Consider the following 21,112-nt stretch of genomic DNA (forward strand, 5'->3'; position numbering starts at 1 on the left):
CCGCTGAGTTTCTCCAGCATTTTTTGTCCAACAACAAATCAGCATGTCTGTTAAAGATTTATGACCGCGCCCATTTATACCCATGCATTCCGTCACTCTACTTTCTTACAACTCCTTTCATTGTTGTTCCTTTGGGGAAAAGTGTCATGATTGTATTTCTCTGCAGTGCTGTTATCACCTCCATTCATTCTCCTAAGTGATGCCTTTCTGCAAAAGCTTATATATTTTTGTTCTCCTTACAAGTTACTCTGAGGCAATTTTGATGACTCATCCACTCCTTCATGAAGTCAATACTAATATTGCTACTGCAAAGCCACTGGACATTTTATCAAAATAAGAAGCTTCAAAAGTTGACACAAAGTGCTGAAGTAACTCAGCGGGTCAGGCAACCACTCTAGAGAACATGGATAGTGAATGTTTTGGGTTGGGGCTCTTCTTCAGACTTAAGTCAGACCCTTCAATCTCAAGAAGGTCCCAACCTGAAATATTCTCCAGAGATATTGCCTGACCCATTGAGATACTCCAGCACTTTGTCTTTTTTTGTAAACCAGCATTCCCTGTTCCTTAACTGCAAATTAAGAAACTTTATCTTCTCGCCTTTCTTTAGTAATGTGCTGGAAATTGCTGTAGATATCCAGGGGTTAATTCTTCACCATGAGCATATCTCTGCAAATAATTTGCATTGAACAAATTAAAATCTGTGGATAAAAAGCAGGTTTTGCTCATTTGCAGCCATAATTCATGTATTTCCTGATTTCAAAAAAATGAAGCTAGTGTGTTCAATGATACTTTGTTGTCACATGTACCTAGGTACAGTGAAATTCTTTGTTTTTTGCATACAATACACAAAGCACACAAAAGAGTCGCCATGTTTCTGGCGTTGACAAAGTTACTAAAGTACTCATTAGAATCATGTTGGTCCTTCTTCTTTCTCGCCGTTTTTACCCCCCACCACCGCCTTGTTCTTAACCTCCCCCCTCCTTGTGCCGGGTCACTCTTAATTCTCAGCGATCCCCCCTCCCCCTAGCAATGCCCCTCTTTGTTCACGGCGGTGAGGTCCGACCACCAGGGCTCCTACGAGCCCGCCCGCAGGGGGTCTACGGCCCATACACCTCGGCTTGACCACTCCATATTTCCAAATCTGTATTTGTGCCAATATTGGAAAGATACTGAAGATGATACTTCATAAAACTGTCATGTAAACATGAACTGTAATTTAAACTCACCATGAGTCACTTCACCAGTTTGTGTTTTTGCTCAAGATTCCAACATCTGCAGTTTCTTGTGTCTAAGATAAGTACTACTGTGAATGAATGTAGGTAATATTTCAATAATTTTTTAATTGCAAAACTAGTTACCCTATTGCTATCTACAGTATTGATTTGGTTTGCTCATTTGATTACACATTTAACTCGGTTGGAAAATTCTTCATTGCCTCCAAGACATCACCTGCACATAATTGTATCATTTAAGTCCAATAGGAATACCAAAACAGTTCTACATTTTTGGAGGAACTGTCTGTTAAAAGTGATTTTAAATTGAGGTCTTCTTTCATTTTATCGGGATGCATCCCATCATGGTTTGGTAACAGCTCCATCCAAAACTGCTAGAAATTGCAGAGTTGTGGATGCAGCATAGTCCATCGGGCAAACCAACCTCCCTTCCACAGATTTCACCTATGCTTCATGCTGCCTCAGCAAGGCTAGCAGCATAATCAAGGATGAGTTTTACCCCTGAAACTCCTCTTCTCCCTTTTCCCAGCAGCATGAGGTACAGAAGTGTGAAATGCATACTTCCAGATTCAGGGACAGTTTCTACGCAGATGTTACCAGGCAACTGAACTATCCTCTGACCAACTAGAGAGCAGTCCTGTCCTCCCATCTACCACACTGGAGAACTTCGAACTATCTTTCGGGGTTTACCTCCCCCACCTACTTTATCTTGCGTTAAAATAACCGCCCTCCTCCCCACCCCCCCCCAAGTCCTGTACTCCAACTACCCCGTGGAGCCCTAGCCCCCCCCCCTCCATGTAGCATTGCTTAATCTCAGCCATGCCCCCCCACTCCCTTAACTCTGTGTGACTTGCGTCCGACCACCAGGGCTCCTACGAGCCCGCCCGCAGGGGGTCTACGGCCCATACACCTCGGCTCAACCACTCCATATTTCCAAATCTGTATTTGTGCCAATATTGGAAAGATACTGAAGATGATACTTCATAAAACTGTCATGTAAACATGAACTGTAATTTAAACTCACCATGAGTCACTTCACCAGTTTGTGTTTTTGCTCAAGATTCCAACATCTGCAGTTTCTTGTGTCTAAGATAAGTACTACTGTGAATGAATGTAGGTAATATTTCAATAATTTTTTAATTGCAAAACTAGTTACCCTATTGCTATCTACAGTATTGATTTGGTTTGCTCATTTGATTACACGTTTAACTCGGTTGGAAAATTCTTCATTGCCTCCAAGACATCACCTGCACATAATTGTATCATTTAAGTCCAATAGGAATACCAAAACAGTTGTACATTTTTGGAGGAACTGTCTGTTAAAAGTGATTTTAAATTGAGGTCTTCTTTCATTTTATCGGGATGCATCCCATCATGATTTGGTAACAGCTCCATCCAAAACCGCAAGAAATTGCAGAGTTGTGGATGCAGCATAGTCCACCGGGCAAACCAACCTCCCTTCCACAGATTTCACCTATGCTTCATGCTGCCTCAGCAAGGCTAGCAGCATAATCAAGGATGAGTTTTACCCCTGAAACTCCTCTTCTCCCTTTTCCCAGCAGCATGAGGTACAGAAGTGTGAAATGCATACTTCCAGATTCAGGGACAGTTTCTACGCAGATGTTACCAGGCAACTGAACTATCCTCTGACCAACTAGAGAGCAGTCCTGTCCTCCCATCTACCACACTGGAGACCTTCGAACTATCTTTAATCGGGGTTTACAGTACTTTATCTTGCGTTAAAAGTTATACCCTAAGTCCTGTATCTGTACACCGTGGACAGCTTGATTGTAATCATGTATATTGTTTCTGCAAACTGGATAGCACGCAACAAAAAAGCTTGCACTGTACCTCAGTACATGTGACAATAATAAACTAAATATCTTCTGAGCTAAATATAAAATGTCTCTTTAATTTTAAGTGGTCTTTAATTTCCGCAAGTTTCGGATAATTCAATGACCTGTTAAGTCATCGTGTGCTGTCTATCAACATATTAATAGGCCCCCCTCAGTCATGACTGACCATGGGTGATGCATATTAAATGCACATAAAAAATGCACGCAACCCACTTTAATGATATATCTAAACATTTGTATAATTAACAGAAGGCTTAATACTGCACAATAAATGTAATGTGTAAATGTAAGGCGAATGTAAAATGTTCTCTTTTGGTGATTGATCAATTTGTTTTTTATATAGTGAGGCTGGTTTCTCTCTTTGCCTTCATGCCATTCCCTGTCCTACGATCTATGTTGTCCAAGTCAGTTTTGCCAAGTGATCAAGGTAAGTTAATGTTAATATATCATTTTTGCTTTGGATATGCTTGCTAATTTTTTTTAACTCCCAGATTTATGTCACTTTTTCTATTCGGGAAGCTGGAAAATTCACTGGAACATGTTTCTTCCCATTTCACTTCTCCTCCATGTTTACACTAGCATAGGAGAACATTGATTGTTGATGGCAATTTCCTTCAGTCCTCTCAATAATAGTAATAAACAACCATTTTCAATTGCTTCTTGTACCTGGGCAGCAGCTATTACAGTCGTGTGTGCACGGACACACAAATGACCACCATTTTCAACTATTATACTCTGCTGTGCTGCATGCTGTACAGATTCACTTTGTTAACGTTATTAGAAAGCTCCTAGATTAGGGTGCCACCCGGGTAGATGGAAGTGACTAGCAAGACCTTATCCAAATGAATACTGTAATGATAGATAGACCCGCTCTATTGTTGGAGGAATATATAAGAGGCAGCTTGAAGGATGAGGAGGCCAGGTCCACAGCAGAACTTTATCTTCCTGGACATTGCAGGATGGCTCAATTTTTCAAAGACTGCTGTTACAAAGCCAGGGAACGAATATAGAGTCCATTGGTTAAATTATTCCCGTGCTTATAATTGCTCTCTAAGAACAAGCCTTGGACAATAATATGTCAAGAGCCAATGGTCCTGAACATAATTTGCATCTTGCCAGGTCGTCTCCCGTTCACTGGCGTGTTCTCTGGCCCTCTCTCCAACATCCTGATTAAGCTCGAGCTGCTTGAACAAATGCTTATTAAAGTACTGGCTGTACAGGAAATGTGTGAACACTTTGCCAAAATAATGAGAGTCAAGTGTATGGGTCAGATGTACAATGGAAAATAGAGCAAACAACTAAATTTGGAAGAGAATCACCTTTCTGCGAGAGCAGCAAATGAGTCCTCACTTGAATGCTATTTCTGTTTCACTTTTGCAAAGGGCTGGGCAGATTGGTGATAGATGAAAGCAGCTTGATCCAATCAATAGCTGTCGGAATTTTAGTCCCTCAGTATCTGTATAATGTGTCTGTCATTGCTTAATTCATACATGTACAAAACACAAAGTGTAGGAGGAATTCAGCGGATCAGGTAGCATTTGTGGAGGAAATGGACAGGCAACATTTCAGGTCAAGATCCTTCTTTAGACCGATCAGTCCGAAGAAGGGGTCTCGACCCGGAACATTGCTTGTCAATTCCCTCTACAGATGCTGCCGGAGCCGCTGAATTCCACCAGCACTTTGATTTCAGTATCTGCAGGTCATTTTCTCCAAATAAGTATAAATATGTTTAACCATCCCATCAATACATGTTTCTGTAAATTATAAGAAAATATTCTATGTTATCAAAAGTATGTACGTATAATAGAATGGAACTTAATAATAATAATAACAATAATATCTTTTATTGTCATTGCATGTCAGTGCAATGAGATTTAGTATGCAGCTTCCAACCAATGTAAGAGAAAAGTAAAATAAATAAATAAGCCTTGTGACGTGACCATCCGAGGGAGACAGTCCAGGGGGGGTGGGGGGCACTCAGCAGGGCCGGTTCAGAGCCGTTATAGCTCTGGGAATAAAGCTGTTTCTGAGTCTGGAGGTTCGGGCGTAGGAGGCCTTGTAACGTCTGCCGGGGGGAAGTAGTTCAAACAGTCCGTTACAAGGGTGTGTTACAAGTCCGTTACAAGGCTTCTGGCCTGGCATGGGCACAGCAGTAGAGTTGCTGCCTAATGCCCCTGTCCTACTTAGGAAACCTGAATGGAAACCTCTGGAGACTTTGTGCCCCACCCAACGTTTCTGTGCGGTTCCCGGAGGTTACACGTGGTTGCCGGAGGTTGCAGGTAGTGGAAGCAGGTAGGGAGACTAACAAAAACTTCCGGGAACCGCATGGAAACCTTGGGTGGGGCACAAAGTCTCCAGAGGTTTCCATTCAGGTTTCCTAAGTGGGACAGGGGCATTACAGCGCTTGCAGCGCTGGAGACCCGGGTTCGATACCGACTACAGGTGCTGTCTGTATGGAGTTTTTATGTTCTCCTCGTGACCTGCGTGAGTTTTCTCAGAGATCTTCGTTTCATCCCACACTCCAAAGACGTACAGGAATGTAGGCAAATTGGCTTGGTCAATGTAAAAATTGTTCCCAGTGTGTGTAGGATGGTGTTAATGTGCGGGGATCTCTGGTCCGTGCGAATCCAGTGGGTTGAAGGGCCTGTTTATCCGCTGTATCTCTAAAAAAAACTTCAGTTGCTGGTTTATGCTGCCTGACCCATGATCCATATAACGCTATACCCTGCATATCCTTGTGACTATCCAAAACCCTTTCAAATGTTACAATTGTATCTGCCTCTACAACCACCCCTAGCGGTGTGGCCCAGGCACCGACCACTCTCTATGTAAAAAAACACGTGCCCACATGCCCACCAATCAAGGCCCACCTGGCTCCTGCCACCCCCCCCTCCCCCCCGCCACTGTGGATGATAGACGCAGAAAGATCGAAAAGGTTCTGCAGAACAAACACCCTACAGCTCCGTTCCGCAATAGAATCTTTGCCTCACTTCGCGCTCATTCCAGCTGTGGGTTTCCAGTCAGAAGCCACTTCTCTCTCTCTCCTCATTTGGCTCACTCGCCCGGCTCCCCTTCACACCCCACACCCCTCCCCCCCTTCTCACCTCCACCCCTTTCCTTCCCTCTCTCCCCTCTCCTCTCTACCAAAGATCCTATCCCGCTATAGGATCTTTACTCTCTACCCGTCATAGGGGACGATCGTCTGTCGTCCCCCCCCCCCCCCCCCCCCCGGCCCGGCCCAGCTCTGTCACGCTGGCGGAAGCCACGATCGGCTGGTCCCCCCCGCTGTTTTTCACCATCCTCAGATTGTGCGTGGGGGTAGTTAGTGTGTGTGACGCCACATTCCGCCCCCCCCCCCCCCCCCCCCCCCGCAACCACACGTTGGGGAAACAGACCCAACAGGTCTGCACTTGTTCTAGTTATATTATAAAACTCTGATCTCGGATGTTTACATATTTGTTTGTTTGCTTGGTTATTTGATTGTGTCTTTTTCTGTGATTCATATCTCCTCGAAAACCCGATGCGCTAACGGTGACATTTTTACATATTCCGGTAGAGATTTACCACATGATCTCAAAATCGCCTCATCTGAAAATTTGATTCATTATTCCCTGTTATTTCTTCAAATTCTTCACAAATCTGAGATCTTTTTAAAATCTAACTAGACCAAGTGCATGTGCACATACTTGGCCAATAAATTTATTCATTCAAACAGGCCGTTTGGTCTTACTACTTTATGACCATGTTTATACTCTACTTTAGCGCATCGCTATTCCAACCCTGTGCCAGAGAAAATTATTTTAATGTCAAATATGTTTGATAGTGTAATGTTCAGGAGACTGGAGCTGTGGCAATGAATTTATCAGAATTTTTTTTCCTCTTTTTTTGCAGGTGCTCTCTTTGCCCTTGTTGCTTGCCTGGAAAATTTTAGTGGTACCATTTCCACCATAATTTTCAATAATATTTACGCTGCCACTGTTGTACAATTTGCAGGGTTTGGTTTTTTGCTGGCAGCTTGTTCATGCATCATTCCAGTTAGCATTTTGTGGTAAGTCAGTGTGTGATGTAAGGATCTATCATTTTAAGTACAGCACTAGTTTGTATCATCATGTCCGTGCCAAGTCTTTGGGAGTAAAAAGTGCCCAATTAGTCCTTTGTCTGTTCTCCTTTCCACATCCTGCAGGTTTGTTCCTAAGTTACTTCCTCCAGCCTTTTGGGAAGTGCATTCCAGATGATCACAATTTTCTATATTAACAAAATATCCCTTTAATTATTGGTAGATTATTCTACCAATAATCTATAAGCAATCCCTGTCTGCCTAACTATCATTGGAAAGTTCCCAATTTGGAAATTTCACTTGCATTTCACGTCAATGGATTCCATGATAAATTCCCACTGCAAAATATAAGGTGCTGGAGGAATTCAGTGGGTTAGGCTGTATTTGAGGAGGGGAGGGATACATATGATGAACATTTAGAAACATAGAAAATAGGTGTAGGAGGAGGCCATTCGGCCCTTCGAGCCAGTATTGCCATCCATTGGCTGATCGTCGTCAATCAATAACCCGTGTCTGCCTTCTCCCCATATCCCTTGATTCCACTAGCCCCTAGAGCTCTATCCAACTCTCTCTTAAATCCATCCAGTGATTTGGCCTCCACTGCCCTCTGTGGCAGGGAATTCCACAAATTCCCAACTCTCTGGGTGAAAAAGTTTTTTTCTCACCTCAGTCTTAAATGGCCTCCCCTTTATTTTAAGACTGTGGCCCCTGGTTCTGGATTCGCCCAACATTGGGAACATTTTTCCTGCATCTAGCGTGTCCAGCCCTTTTAGAATTTTATATGTTTCTATAAGATGTCCCCTCATCCTTCTAAACTCCAGTGAATACAAGCCTAGTCTTTTCAATCTTTCCTCATATGACAGGGATCAATCTCGTGAACCTACGCTGCACTGCCTCAATTACAAGGATGTCCTTCCTCAAATTAGGGGACCAAAACTGCCACTGCCTGCCATTCTGAAAAGGACCCGTTCACCCCAACTCTTTGCTTCCTGTCTGCCAACCAATTTTCTATCCATGTCAACACCCTACCCCCAATACCATGTGCTCTAATTTTAGTCACCAGTCTCCCGTGCGGGACCTTATCAAAGGCGTTCTGAAAGTCTAGATATACTACATCCACTGGCTCCCCTTCATCGATTTTACCTGTCACATCCTTAAAAAATTCCAGAAGATTAGTGAAGCATGATTTTCCTTTCATACATCCATGCTGACTTGGACTAATCCTTTTACTGCTATCCAAATGCCCCATTATTACCTCTTTAATAATTGACTCCAGCATCTTTCCCACCACCGAAGTCAGGCTAACTGGTCCGTAATTCCCCGTTTTCTCTCTTGCTCCTTTCTTGAAAATTGGGATAACTTTAGCTATCCTCCAGTCCACAGGAACTGATCCTAAATCTATTGAACATTGGAAAATGATCACCAAAGTGTTCACTATTTCTAGAGCCACCTCCCTGAGGACCCTGGAATGCAGACCATCAGGCCCAGGGGATTTATAATCCTTCAGTCCCATTGGCCTACCCAATACTATTTCTCGCCTAATGAAAATTTCTTTCAGTTCCTCTACCCCCTTAGATCCTCTGTCCTCCAGTACTTCTGGGAGATTGTTTGTGTCTTCCTTAGTGAAGGCAGATCCGAAGTACTTGTTCAACTCTTTGCCATTTCCTTGTTCCACATAATAACTTCACCCGTGTCTGCCTTCAAGGGACCCACATTTGACTTTGCTATTCTTTTTCCCTTACCATATCTAAAGAAGCTTTTACTGTCCTTCTTTACATTCCTGGCCAGCTTCCCTTCGTACTTCATCTTTTCAGCCCGTATTGCCATTTTGTTTCCTTCTGTTGTCCTATGAAAGTTTCCCAATCCTCTGTCTTCCGGGTACTCTTTACTGTGTTTTACATCTTTTCTTTTAGTTTTATTCTATCCCTAACTTTTCTTGTCAGCCACAGTTGCCTCCTTCTCCCCTTAGAATCTTTCTTCCTTTTCGGAATGAAATGATCCTGCTTCTTCCGGATTATGTCCAGAAATTCCTGCCATTTCTGTTCCACCGTCATTCCTGCTAGGATCCCTTTCCAGTTTACCTTGGCCAGCTGGCACTGGGCCTACACTCGCTGGAATTTAGAAGAATGAGGTGGGGGGGGGACCTCATTGAAATGTACAGAATAGTGAAAGGCTTGGATGGAGTGGATGTGGAGAGGACGTTTCTACTAGTGGGAGAGTCTAGGACTAGAGGTCATAGCATCAGAATTAAAGGATGTTCTTTTAGCAAGGAGATGAGGAGGAATTTCTTGTCAGAGGGTGGTAAATCTGTGGAATTCTTTGCCACAGAAGGCTGTGGATATATCTCAGACAGAGACAGATAAATTATTGATTAATACGGGTGTCAGAGGCTATGGGGAGAAGGCAGGAGAATGGGGTTAGGAGGGAGAGATAGATCAGCCATGATTGAATGGCGGGGTAGACTTGAAGAGCCGAATGGCTGAATTCTGCTCTTATCTGTTAAGAACTTATGAAGGATAGATAATGTTTCGGGTCAGGATCCTCTGGCAACTGAAGAAGGGTTCCAAACCTGAAATGCTGAAGCTAGAAAGCCATTCCCTCCACAGATGCTGCCTGACCTGCTGAGTTCTTCCAGTACATTGTGTTTCCATAAACCCCAACCTCTGTGTTTATGATGAGAAATATATGGCTATTGGGAAGTGTAAGGATGGTGGAAGAATATACATGTGCTGGAGGCAATGGAAACTAAGAGCTGAGAATAGTGAACTCCACGGACCCAGAGAATGACTAAAGGGCCTGTCCCACGTAGGCGATTTTTTTCAGGTGACTGCTGGCGACTGTCATAGCCGTAGCAGGTCGCCGAGAAACTGGCAACTGGCCCCCCTACAACAATGTCTACGACAAGCTACAACAACCTACCACCTAATCGACGTCCAGCTACCGACATCCGGCGACCCATTAGGACGCCCACCTACGACTAAACAGGCGACAACCGAAGTCAACCTATGTTCACCTGCTCAAGCTAAGACAAGCTACGACCCTGTCGGCAACAACTGAAGACAATTCAGTCGCCGGTACCTGTCGCCAGTTGACGTAGGTAGTCGCCAATGGAATTCATCGAAGTCAGCACCGGCAACAACCTACGTCACCTGGCGACAACCTACGACAGCAACTACGTCAGGAGAAGTCAAGCTACGCTAATTGGCGTCAACCCACTGTCGCCCTGAGAATGTTTGAACATGTTGAAAATCCAGCGGCGACCAGAAAGATGCTACGTCTCTTTGGGCGACTGAAGAGACTACTCATGACCATACAGGCGACACCCCGGCAACCATGTGGCAACAGCCTAGTCTGCTGTAGTCACCTAAAAAATAGCCTAAGTGGGACAGGCCCTTAAAGGTAATAAACTGAGAACAGTGAACTCCATGGATAATCACTCAATGAAAACCAAGAACTGAAAACATTGAACTCCACCAACCTAGCGAATGGTGATAAGTAATAAAGACAGGCAATCTTGGAGATACTCAGCAGGTCAGGCTGATTTGTGGAGAGAGAATTAGTTATTTTATCGTATCATTGACTCATGAAAAGTGCTGCCTGACCTGCTGAGCACTTGCTGCATTTTCTGTTTTTATTTCAGATTTTCATGTCTCTCATCCCTCTTCCTACCTCTACCCTGCCCCTTTTTACCTATATCCTTCCCTCAGGCTTCACATTGCATTCCCCTTCTTCATTCCTTATCCAACACTCTTTTGTCTCTTTTTCACCTCTAACCTTTGTCATATATTCCACCCATCTGCCAATCAGATCCCTATCAACTGTATCCACCTATCACTTGCCAGGCTTTATCATGCCCCCAATTCTTTTGCCAGCTTCCCCCTGACTCCATCAGTCTGAAAATTGGTCCCAATCTAAAATGTCAATCCATTTTACTAGTTAATTTTAGCCGGTGTGCAAGTCTCCTGAAATTGTTTCCTTTTAGATTAGATTAGATTAGATTTGTTTATTGTCATTCAGACCTTTCGGTCTGAACGAAATTCTGTTTCCCTGCAGTCATACATATAATTTTAAAAAATGACAAAACACATAGTCAACACAAATTTAACATCCACCACAGTGAGTTCACCAAGCACCTCCTCACTGTGGTGGAAGGCAAAATCTTAAAGTCTCTGGCTCTTCCCTCTTTGTTCTCCCTCTGCGCCGAGGCGACGGTTCAAACTCCGTGGGTGGTCGCCAGTTTTATTATTGACTAAAATGAAAAACCTTATGATTGGTGCTGCCATGTAGCCACCACTTATGCAATTTGTAAACACGGAAGAGGTATCACAAAGATATACTCTGCCAACCCGGATGCAAGTACACATCCCTGTTCAAATTTGGTTGTTGTCTAATAGTTACAACCAATATAAAGCAAGGGAGGGTGCAATATTGCATAAAGCCCAACAGGCATTGGCCCAACATTAGCCCAACGGCCCAACCTTACACTTAAATATTTTAAAGCTTGTTATGTAAGAACAATTTACAAACCTTTAGTCTTCCAAAACTGTAAAAGTAAAGCAAAGCATGAGTAAAACCTATTTGTCTGAAATATTTTGTTGTCAATAAAACATCAAAGCGAGATAGAAATTTATCCTTGGACTTGCATGCTAAATGCATGAAGAAGTATTGGCTGTCCATTTTGAATTGCTTCTGAAAGTCTGTTTCGTTAAAATCAATTAAAGTGAATTTTAGAAGCAGAATACAATACGTAGCTACAGCTGTATTTTACATGGACACATTTCTACCACATTTCTCATTACTGACTTTGTGTGAGAGTGAAATCATTTAATTAATTGTTCCGTATGTTGTTCCTTCCCTTCAGTGTCTTGTTGTGGTGGAAATCTCGCCCGGAAGCATACACTGGACTGATAGAAGAAGATGAAAGTAGTTAGTTCTCATGCAATCTGTCACTTAGATTGCAGTGGTAATCTTGTGATGTTCTGCCACTTGTAGATCCTTGTTATAATCCAGGATATCTGTATGTTCCTTTTTTTAAATATTGTATTTTTTTGGAACAATCCTCCTTGGTAATGAAAGGTACACAAAAGATTAAAAAATCAACTTGATTTCCTCGAGCAATGTGAATAACGTATAATATGTCGGATTGGAACCAAGATACTGCAGAAGCCTGAAAAGCTACTTATTTGAAGAAACATGGATAGAACTGTTTGTATTAAATTCTTTATTATGAAATATAATTGTCAAATGGACCGTTTAGTGTGAATTTTGGGGATTTTATCTTTTGTAGTCCTAAACAATTTTCTTGAAGTGAGATGTTTGAGGGGTAATTTAATCCTGAACTAATGTGTATCTGGGAAGCAGTAAATTGCATGGAGTTTGCACATTCTCCCTATGACAGCCTGGGTTTCCTCTGGGTACTTCGGTTTCTTCCCACATCCCACTGACGTGCAGGTTAGTAGCCTCTGTAAATTGCTCCTAGTGTTCAGGGAGTGGATGCAAAAGTGAAATAACACAGAACATGGCAGGCTTGGACCTAACCCTAAACAGAGCTAAATTAATTGTGAAATTGGAACACTTCTTTTCCCACATATTATGGTGAAAACCTGGAACAGTCTGACCTTAAAGGGTGTTGGAATTGGATCAATTTCAATTGATCAAATTTAAACTCAGTTGAAAGGGCTTTGGGAAAATAGGTTGTTAAATGTTGTTGCATTAAAGATGGGCCACAATGGTCCAATTATCTGAAGTAAATTCAGGGTATGAAAGACCATGGATACAATCGTGGGCAAGCCAGTGAGTAATCTGGAAGAACCTCAAACATAACCAACCCTAACTCCACAATTATGGGGTTCAATTCCACTTTCAAGAGTCCAGAACATAAACTAGGTTGATGTTGCAGTCTTGAATTAATCATTGAGTATGTCAGTTTAGTCAGCTGAATATCCAAGACCCTACAGCATTTTGGAATGACTTTGGTCTATTTCCTAGTTCCTGGACAGTCTTTCCCTCAACTAGTATTACAAAAACAGATTGATTGAGGTGTTACTGAGAGATGGGGTAAAGCACTGTGTGTGGCCAAACATTTTCAATATGTTGTTAAATATAATATTTTCAGAGTATTTCACTGACCACAACAATATTGTAATGAAGTTACCATGTGTCACCACTGCTTGTGATGTCAAATGATTTTCTACTTATCTGGCTGTCCAGATATTATTAGTTAAGATATTTTACCTGGGTAAATGTAAAATGTATTTCTTTTAAATATGTTTTACTTTGAACAATTCTGTGCTTATATACAGTATTGTTGTTGTTCTAATGATAACAAAATTCAACAGTATTAATTATTTCTAATATAGTAGACGAAGTAGTCTTTCAAGTAAAAATGCGGTTCTAAGTCCTTAAAAACCCAAAACATTAATTTTGCAAAAATGGCTCGATGGAGATTTTCATCAAATTTGTAAAATGACTTGTTTTGTTAATTTTCCAAATGGTTCAGTTTGAAATGTTTATCAACAGTAGTGCAATGTTTTCCTAAATGTAAATCTCTTCTCCATCACTATTTCACAAGTAAATACTAAAGCAACAAAATCAGGAATAATTATAGAAATACTAACCATATAAATAGTGCTATTTGAAAAGCCAACCATGGAAAATCTACAGTACGTTCCTCCAATAACCCAATTCCAAAAGCAAGAAAACAAGATTGTTCCCGATGTTGGGGAAGTCCAGGACAAGGGGTCACAGTTTAAGGATAAAGGGGAAATCCTTTTGGATGAGAAAAACATTTTTCACACAGAGAGTGGTAAATCTCTGGAACTCTCTGCCACAGAAGGTAGTTGAGGCCAGGAAGGTACACAAAAATGCTGGAGAAACTCAGTGGGTGCAGCAGCATCTATGGAGCGAAGGAAATAGGCGATGTTTCGGGCTGAAACCCTTCTTCAGACTGAGGCCAGTTCATTGGCTATATTTAAGAGGGAGTTAGATGTGGCTAAAGGGATCAGGGGAATGGAGAGAAGGCAGGTACAGGATACTTAGTTGGATGATCAACCATGATCATATTGAATGGCGGTGCAGGCTCGAAGGGCCAAATGCCTACTCCTACACCTATTTTCTATGTTTAAATATTTATCAATATTAGTTCAGAATATGATGGTTATGGGTTCCTATGCCCGGAATTAATCTCCCAGTTTGGTCTTGTTAGCTTGGGGGTCATAAAGTTGTGCTAATTGCTGGTAGGTTAGCAAAATAATAGAGGCTCATACTAATGCAGAAACTAGCAAAGACCTGTTGTCACTGTGGCTGAAATTGATGTTCTAGTTTATGGAGATTATTTGTGGTAACGATGGTCACACTCAACACATGAATCATGCAGTTCTTTGTCTCTAGGGCTTTCTCGGCTCATCTTTTCCAGTTACCAATTTGGCTGCAGGAAATTATTCTAGCAGCATAATAAATCCCATAGCATTTTAAATTCCTTTATCGTGGTCATGTTTTTTAAAAAAAAACTCAGATGAAGCATTTTGAGTGTGATTTTATTTTTATTGTAACCTGCATTATGTCAGCCGCTCAGATAGCGACAACTAATAAAAAAATCTTTCTTGTCTGAAGTGAATGGATGTAAGCATGATATAGAAAATGCATCTATGGGATTTGAATGAGACAAGGCAATTAATATGATGGCACTGTACAGATTTGAAGATTTAAACTGTTTCTATAGGTATTACTTGTTTCAACAAATTCTATGAATAAACCTTCAAATATCTTAAATTGTGTCCTGAATTAAATATTATTTAATATAAATGTTATTGTGACAATCTTTATCATGTGAACTTGTTTGTCAAGTTTTAGATGTTGAATTCTACTGCATTGTTTTCACTGAACAATTTGACATAATTGACATTTATTTATTCCCCTCTCTTTTATCACCTCATAACTGGAAATAACATAGAAAAGTACAGAACAAGAACAGGCTCCTCGACCTACATTGTATGTGCCAAACACGAAGCCAAGATTGCCTGCAATCATGCCTGCACATGATCCATCTTTGTCCATTCCTTGCAATATCCACATGCTTATCTAAAAGTCTCTTAAATGCAACTCTCATTTCTGGCTCCGTCACCATACCCGGCAGTGTGTCGCAGGCACCTTCCACCCTGTGTAGAAAAAAACTTGTCCCGTACATCTCTGTTTAACTTTGCCCCCTCACCTCACCTTGTGCATCTGTGCATTGCGTCCACAGAGTGCAGAGGATCATTGGGACACAGCTACCAGCCTTGGAGTGCATCTACCACACACGGTGCCTCAGGAGGGCCGTCAGCATCCATAAAGACTCCGCACACCCTTGTAACGGACTGTTCGAACTACTTCCCTCTGGCAGACGTTACAAGGCCTTCTACACCCGAACCTCCAGACTCAGAAACAGCTTTATTCCCAGAGCTATAGCGGCTCTGAACCGGCCCTGCTGAGTGCCCCCCCCCCCCCCCCCCCCCCCCCCCCCCCCCCCCTCGGAGGACCACGTCACACAGCTTATTTATTTATTTAACTCTTCTTTTACATCGGTTGGAAGCTGCATACTAAATCTCGTTGCACTGATGTGCAATGACAATAAAAGATATTATTATTATTATGTAAATAAAGCATGGTGCACGGACTCCACCATCATCGAGAGTCACTGCTCAGCTAACCTAGAGTTCCTCTTGGTTAGACGCAGACCGTTCTATCTGCCCAGAGAGTTTACCTCCACTGTTGTGACTGCAGCCTATATTCCTCCTGATGCTAATGCCAAGCTTGCAATGAAAGAGCTGCATACTGCCATTAGCAAACAACAGACTCACAACCCCGAGGCAGCCTTCATTGTTGCGGGTGACTTCAATCACTCCAACCTGAAGACTGTACTCCCCAAATTCCACCAACATGTCTCCTTCGCCACTAGAGAAGACAAGATACTGGACAAAGTCTACACTAACATGGCTGAAGCTTACAAAGCGGTCCCCCTCCCCCACATTCTTCCTGCTCCCAAAGTACTCCCCACTCATCAGACGGGTTAAACCACACTGTGAGGACAGTTAAAGTCTGGTCAGAGGAGGCGGACTCCACACTTCAGCAGTGTTTTGGAAACACTGACTGGAAGGCGTTTGCAGCCCAGGCCACCCTTGACTCCCACACGCACATTGATTCCTATACATCCTCTGTTCTGGACTTTATAAACTCCGCTATCAACAGTGTCACCTCCCTCAAACGGGTGACCATATTCCCGAATCAGAAGCCATGGATGAACAGCGAGGTCAGGCTACTGCTGAAAGCACGGGACACCGCTTTCAGGTCAGGCGATGCTCGAGCCTACAGTTCATCCAGGGCTAACCTGAAGACGGGCATCAAGAAGGCCAAGCACTGCCATAAGCTCAGGATTGAGGAGCACTTCAACAACAACTCTGACCCCCGACGCATGTGGCAAGGCATCCAGGCCATCACGGACTATAGACCCACCAACACCACCCCAACATCCAGCGACGCCTCCTTCCTTGAGGAGCTTAATCACTTCTATGGCCGCTTTGACAGGGACAATCTAGAGATGGCCATCAAGGCTGTGCTCCCTGCCGATCACCAGCCCCTCACACTCACCCCCTACAATGTGTATGTGGCACTGAGTAGGACTAATGCACGTAAAGCTGCTGGCCCTGACGGCATCCCTGGGCGCGTCCTCAGGGCCTGTGCTGCGCAGCTGACAGACGTCTGGACTGACATCTTCAACCTGTCACTTGCCCAAGCAGTTGTCCCCACGTGCCTTAAAACCACCTCCATCGTGCCGGTGCCAAAACACTCCACTGCGGCAAGCCTCAACGACTTCCGCCCAGTTGCACTTACCCCCATCATCACCAAGTGCTTTGAGAGGCTGGTCCTGGCACACCTCAAAGGCTGCCTACCCCCCACACTGGATCCCTATCAGTTTGCCTACCGCAAGAACAGGAGTACGGAGGATGCCATCTCAACGGCACTTCACTCCGCCCTCTCCCACCTCGACAACAGGGACACTTACGTAGGAATGCTGTTCATCGATTACAGCTCAGCATTCAACACCATTATACCCTCTAAACTGATCACCAAACTCGGTAACCTGGGCATCGACCCCTCCCTCTGCAACTGGATACTGGACTTTCTAACCAACAGGCCCCAGTCTGTTAGGTTAGACAAGCACACCTCTTCAACCCTCACCCTGAACACCGGCGTTCCTCAGGGCTGTGTGCTGAGCCCCCTCTACTCCCTCTTCACCTACGACTGCACACCTGTATAATGTACTAACACCATCATCAAGTATGCAGATGATACAATGGTGATTGGCCTCATCAGCAACAACGATGAGTCGGCCTATAGGGAGGAGGTCCAGCTCCTAGCAGCATGGTGCGCTGACAACAACCTGGCCCTTAGCTCCAAGAAGACCAAGGAGCTCATTGTAGACTTCAGGAAGTCCAGGGGCGGCACACACACCCCCATCCACATTAACGGGACGGAGGTGGAACGTGTTTCCAGCTTCAGGTTCCTGGGGGTCAACATCTCCGATGACCTCTCTTGAACCCACAATACCTCAACTCTGGTCAAGAAGGCTCACCAGCGTCTCTTCTTCCTGAGGAGACTAAAGAAGGTCCATCTGTCTCCCCAGATCCTGGTGAACTTCTACCGCTGCAACATCGAGAGCATCCTTACCAACTGCATCACAGTATGGTATGGCAACTGCTCTGTCTCCGACCGGAAAGCAGAGGGTGGTGAAAATTGCCCAACGCATCACCGGTTCCTCACTCCCCTCCATTGAGTCTGTCCAAAGCAAGCGTTGTCTGCGAAGGGCGCTCAGCATTGTCAAGGATTGCTCTCACCCCCAACCATAGACTGTTTACCCTCCTACCATCCGGGAGGCGCTACAGGTCTCTCTGTTGCCGGACCAGCAGGTCCAGGAACAGCTTCTTCCCTGCGGCTGTCACACTACTCAACAACGTACCTTGGTGATTGCCAATCACCCCCCCCCCCCCCGGACACTCCTCCCACCACTATGACTGTATGCATGTAAATAGATGTATTTATTGCTCATATTCTATGTTGCTCTTCCAGGGAGATGCTAACTGCATTTCGTTGTCTCTGTACTGTACACTGACAATGCCAATTAAAGTTGAATCTGAATCTGAATCTGAATCTAAAGTTATGCTCTCTAGTCTTTGATATTTCATCCCTGGGGGGAATATGTTCTGTCTACCCTATGCCTCTCTAATTCCCAAATTTATACTTCTATCAGGTCTTCCCTCCACCTTCGTTTTTCTAGAGAAAATCCAAGTCTATCCAACATCTCCTCTAATTCTCTCTAATCCAGGCAGCATTCTAGTAATCCCCTTCTGCACTCCAAAGCCTCCACACCCTTCCTGTAATGGGATGACCAGAAATACAAGAAATACTCAAAATGTGGCGTAAACAAAATGGTATGAAGCTGCATCAGGACTTGACATTTTTTCCCAATGCCCTGACCAATGAAGGCAAGCATACCATATGCCTTTTTTACCACTCTACTTGTGTTGCCACTTTTCTCGGAGCTCTGGACTAGATTAAATCCTACTTGTCAGTGACCTCCTTCATCCTAAACACAAATTCTTTCCTTGTGAACTTAACTTCTTGCTCTAAAGACAAAGAGTTGCTATAGCCTGTAGTAACCACTAAGACGTGTCTGCATGAATCAAGTCTGTATCTGGGTTAAACATGCACTGAAATGCTGTTAACGGTTGTGGGATCTGATTAGGTAGCTGGTATTTATTGCATTTTTTAATATTAATCTTAAAATCTAACTTGCGGAAATCACAACTGCAGATATTTTAAAACCAAAAAACTGCTTATACATTTTTGAAAAAGCTGAGTAAAATCTTGCTGTTCACTGCAGCCATAATTTTGTTTCTCCCATGACGGGCGAATGTGGAAGTTTCTTAAAATTGAACAAAGCTTGTTAATTCAATAATAAAATACAAATAGATGGAGTAACTCAGCCAGTCAGACAGCATCTGTGGAAGGACAAGGGTAATGATGTTTTGGGTCGGGACCCTTAATTCCCTCCACAGATGCTGCTTGACCTGCTGAATTACTTCAAAACCTTGTGTGATTCCAGCATCTGCAGTTCCTAGTCATGGAGAGAATCAGTCATATAGCATGGAAACAGGCCATTCAGCCTAACTTGCCCATGACATTCACAATGACCCATTTACGCTAAACACACCTGCCTGCATTTAGCTCACATCCCATTGAACCTTTCCTATCCATATACCTGTTCAAATGTTGTTATAGTACCTGCCTCAATTACCTCCTGGCAGCTCGTTCCATATACCTACCACAATTTGTGTAAACAAAAAAAGTTGCCCCTCAGATTTCTATTAAATCTTTTCCCCCTCGCCTTAAGCCTGTGTCCTCTGATTCTTGGTTCCTTGTGTGTCTTGTTTATTCAATAACTAAATTCACTATATTTGTCTATAGCGTGTTCATAAATTTTAGTTGGGCAAGAGTAGAGGTATATTGTGTTCCTGGGTAAATTGTGTTCCTGGGTATATTGTGTTCCTGAATAAATCTTGGAACACACCAGAGGATTGCGTGTGTGATAAAGATGGGACTGGTTCAGCTATAGTGCATCCATGATGGCATAATTTGCCATGTAATTAAAGATTGCATTTATACATACAATTTTGGCAGCTTTTGTAGCTGTCGGATCTGAAAACCATGTACTTACCTGCAACAGCTGACTTGTAAGAACTCAAAATCAATTATATGCGAATTGCAGACTGTATATGAATATACATGGCATATACAATGCTAGGATATAACATTCATAGAGCCATATAGTGAGAAACAGGCCCTTAGGCCCAACTTGTCCATGCCGACAAAAGATACTCGACAAAGCTCATCCCATTTTCCTGCATTTGGCCCATTTCTTACAAACCTTTCCTAACAATGTACCTGTCTAACATCCAGCAACATCTTTATCAGCTGATTTCTATATTTCACATGAGCCTCCACTCATCTGATTAAATAATTTTATTCTTTCCTTTTTCGCTGCGAACTTTATGTCAGCAACGTTCATGTTCTTACTCCACATTTTGTAAAGGGACAAATGGGGTTATTAACATCTTTATTAATAGAGATATAGAGTTTGTCATCAAAGGTACACTGCATCCTATGAAGTATTGATTAGCTCAACAATGGATTATTTTGCTCCATTCCGTCATCACATTTTGAAAGAATTTAGAAAGTATACAAAAATAATTTACCACAATAAAGGCCACGTGAGACTGCAGAGGATTTGAGAAAGGTTCAAAATCATGAATGAAGAAAGGAGTATATTTTCCCAGTGGCCGCAAGATCACTAACCAAAGTATAAAGAATTAAGGATCAGAGAACGTGGTCTGGAATACCATGCTCGAAAGGGTATGAAAGGAAACTGCTCAGTGATTTTCAAAAATGAAGTCAAAATCAGAAGGGAAAGTATGGAGGATTGTTGGGATAAAGAGAGGAATGAGACTAGGTGGATAGCTTCTTCAGAATTGGAAGAGGTATGATGGACATGTGACCTTCAATGCTCTGTCATTTCATAATTCCATCTGATACATGGACTCATATAGACTTGTACACAAATGGAAATGGATACTTTTCAGTAAGCATGTCATGGTCTTTTGCAAACACGGGCTTGATAGGGTGATTGAGCAAGTAATTATTCCAGCAGCTCTTTCCAAGTCTGCAATGTGGCAATCAAAAAAGAGAAGGGCAGCAAACATGTGCACCCCCCATCAACTGCAGTCACACAAAATTATGCAAATAACCAGGAAAAAAATCATTTGTTCTAGGAAATGTTAATGCAGAAATAATGCTACAAGATCAAATTCAAATCCAAGCCCTGGAGTTACTGGAGTGAAGATTCAGTGGATTGATTCATGGGACAAGAGGGGTGA

At 42.9% G+C, this 21,112-nt stretch overlaps 1 protein-coding gene across 1 annotated transcript in view; it reads left to right on the forward strand.

The window, feature by feature from the left end:
* Positions 1-14,640, forward strand: part of slc46a3 (solute carrier family 46 member 3) — a 32,323-nt gene extending 17,683 nt beyond the window's left edge. Inside the window, exons 4-6 of the mRNA XM_055636889.1 lie at positions 3,432-3,515; positions 6,980-7,136; positions 12,007-14,640. Coding sequence (XP_055492864.1) covers positions 3,432-3,515; positions 6,980-7,136; positions 12,007-12,076 — 311 coding nt within the window. The 3' untranslated portion in view covers positions 12,077-14,640. The remainder of the gene's footprint in view (positions 1-3,431; positions 3,516-6,979; positions 7,137-12,006) is intronic.
* The last annotated feature ends 6,472 nt before the right edge of the window (positions 14,641-21,112 follow it).

Source organism: Leucoraja erinacea, chromosome 6 (genome assembly GCF_028641065.1).
Source record: "Leucoraja erinacea ecotype New England chromosome 6, Leri_hhj_1, whole genome shotgun sequence".
NCBI lineage: Eukaryota > Metazoa > Chordata > Chondrichthyes > Rajiformes > Rajidae > Leucoraja > Leucoraja erinaceus.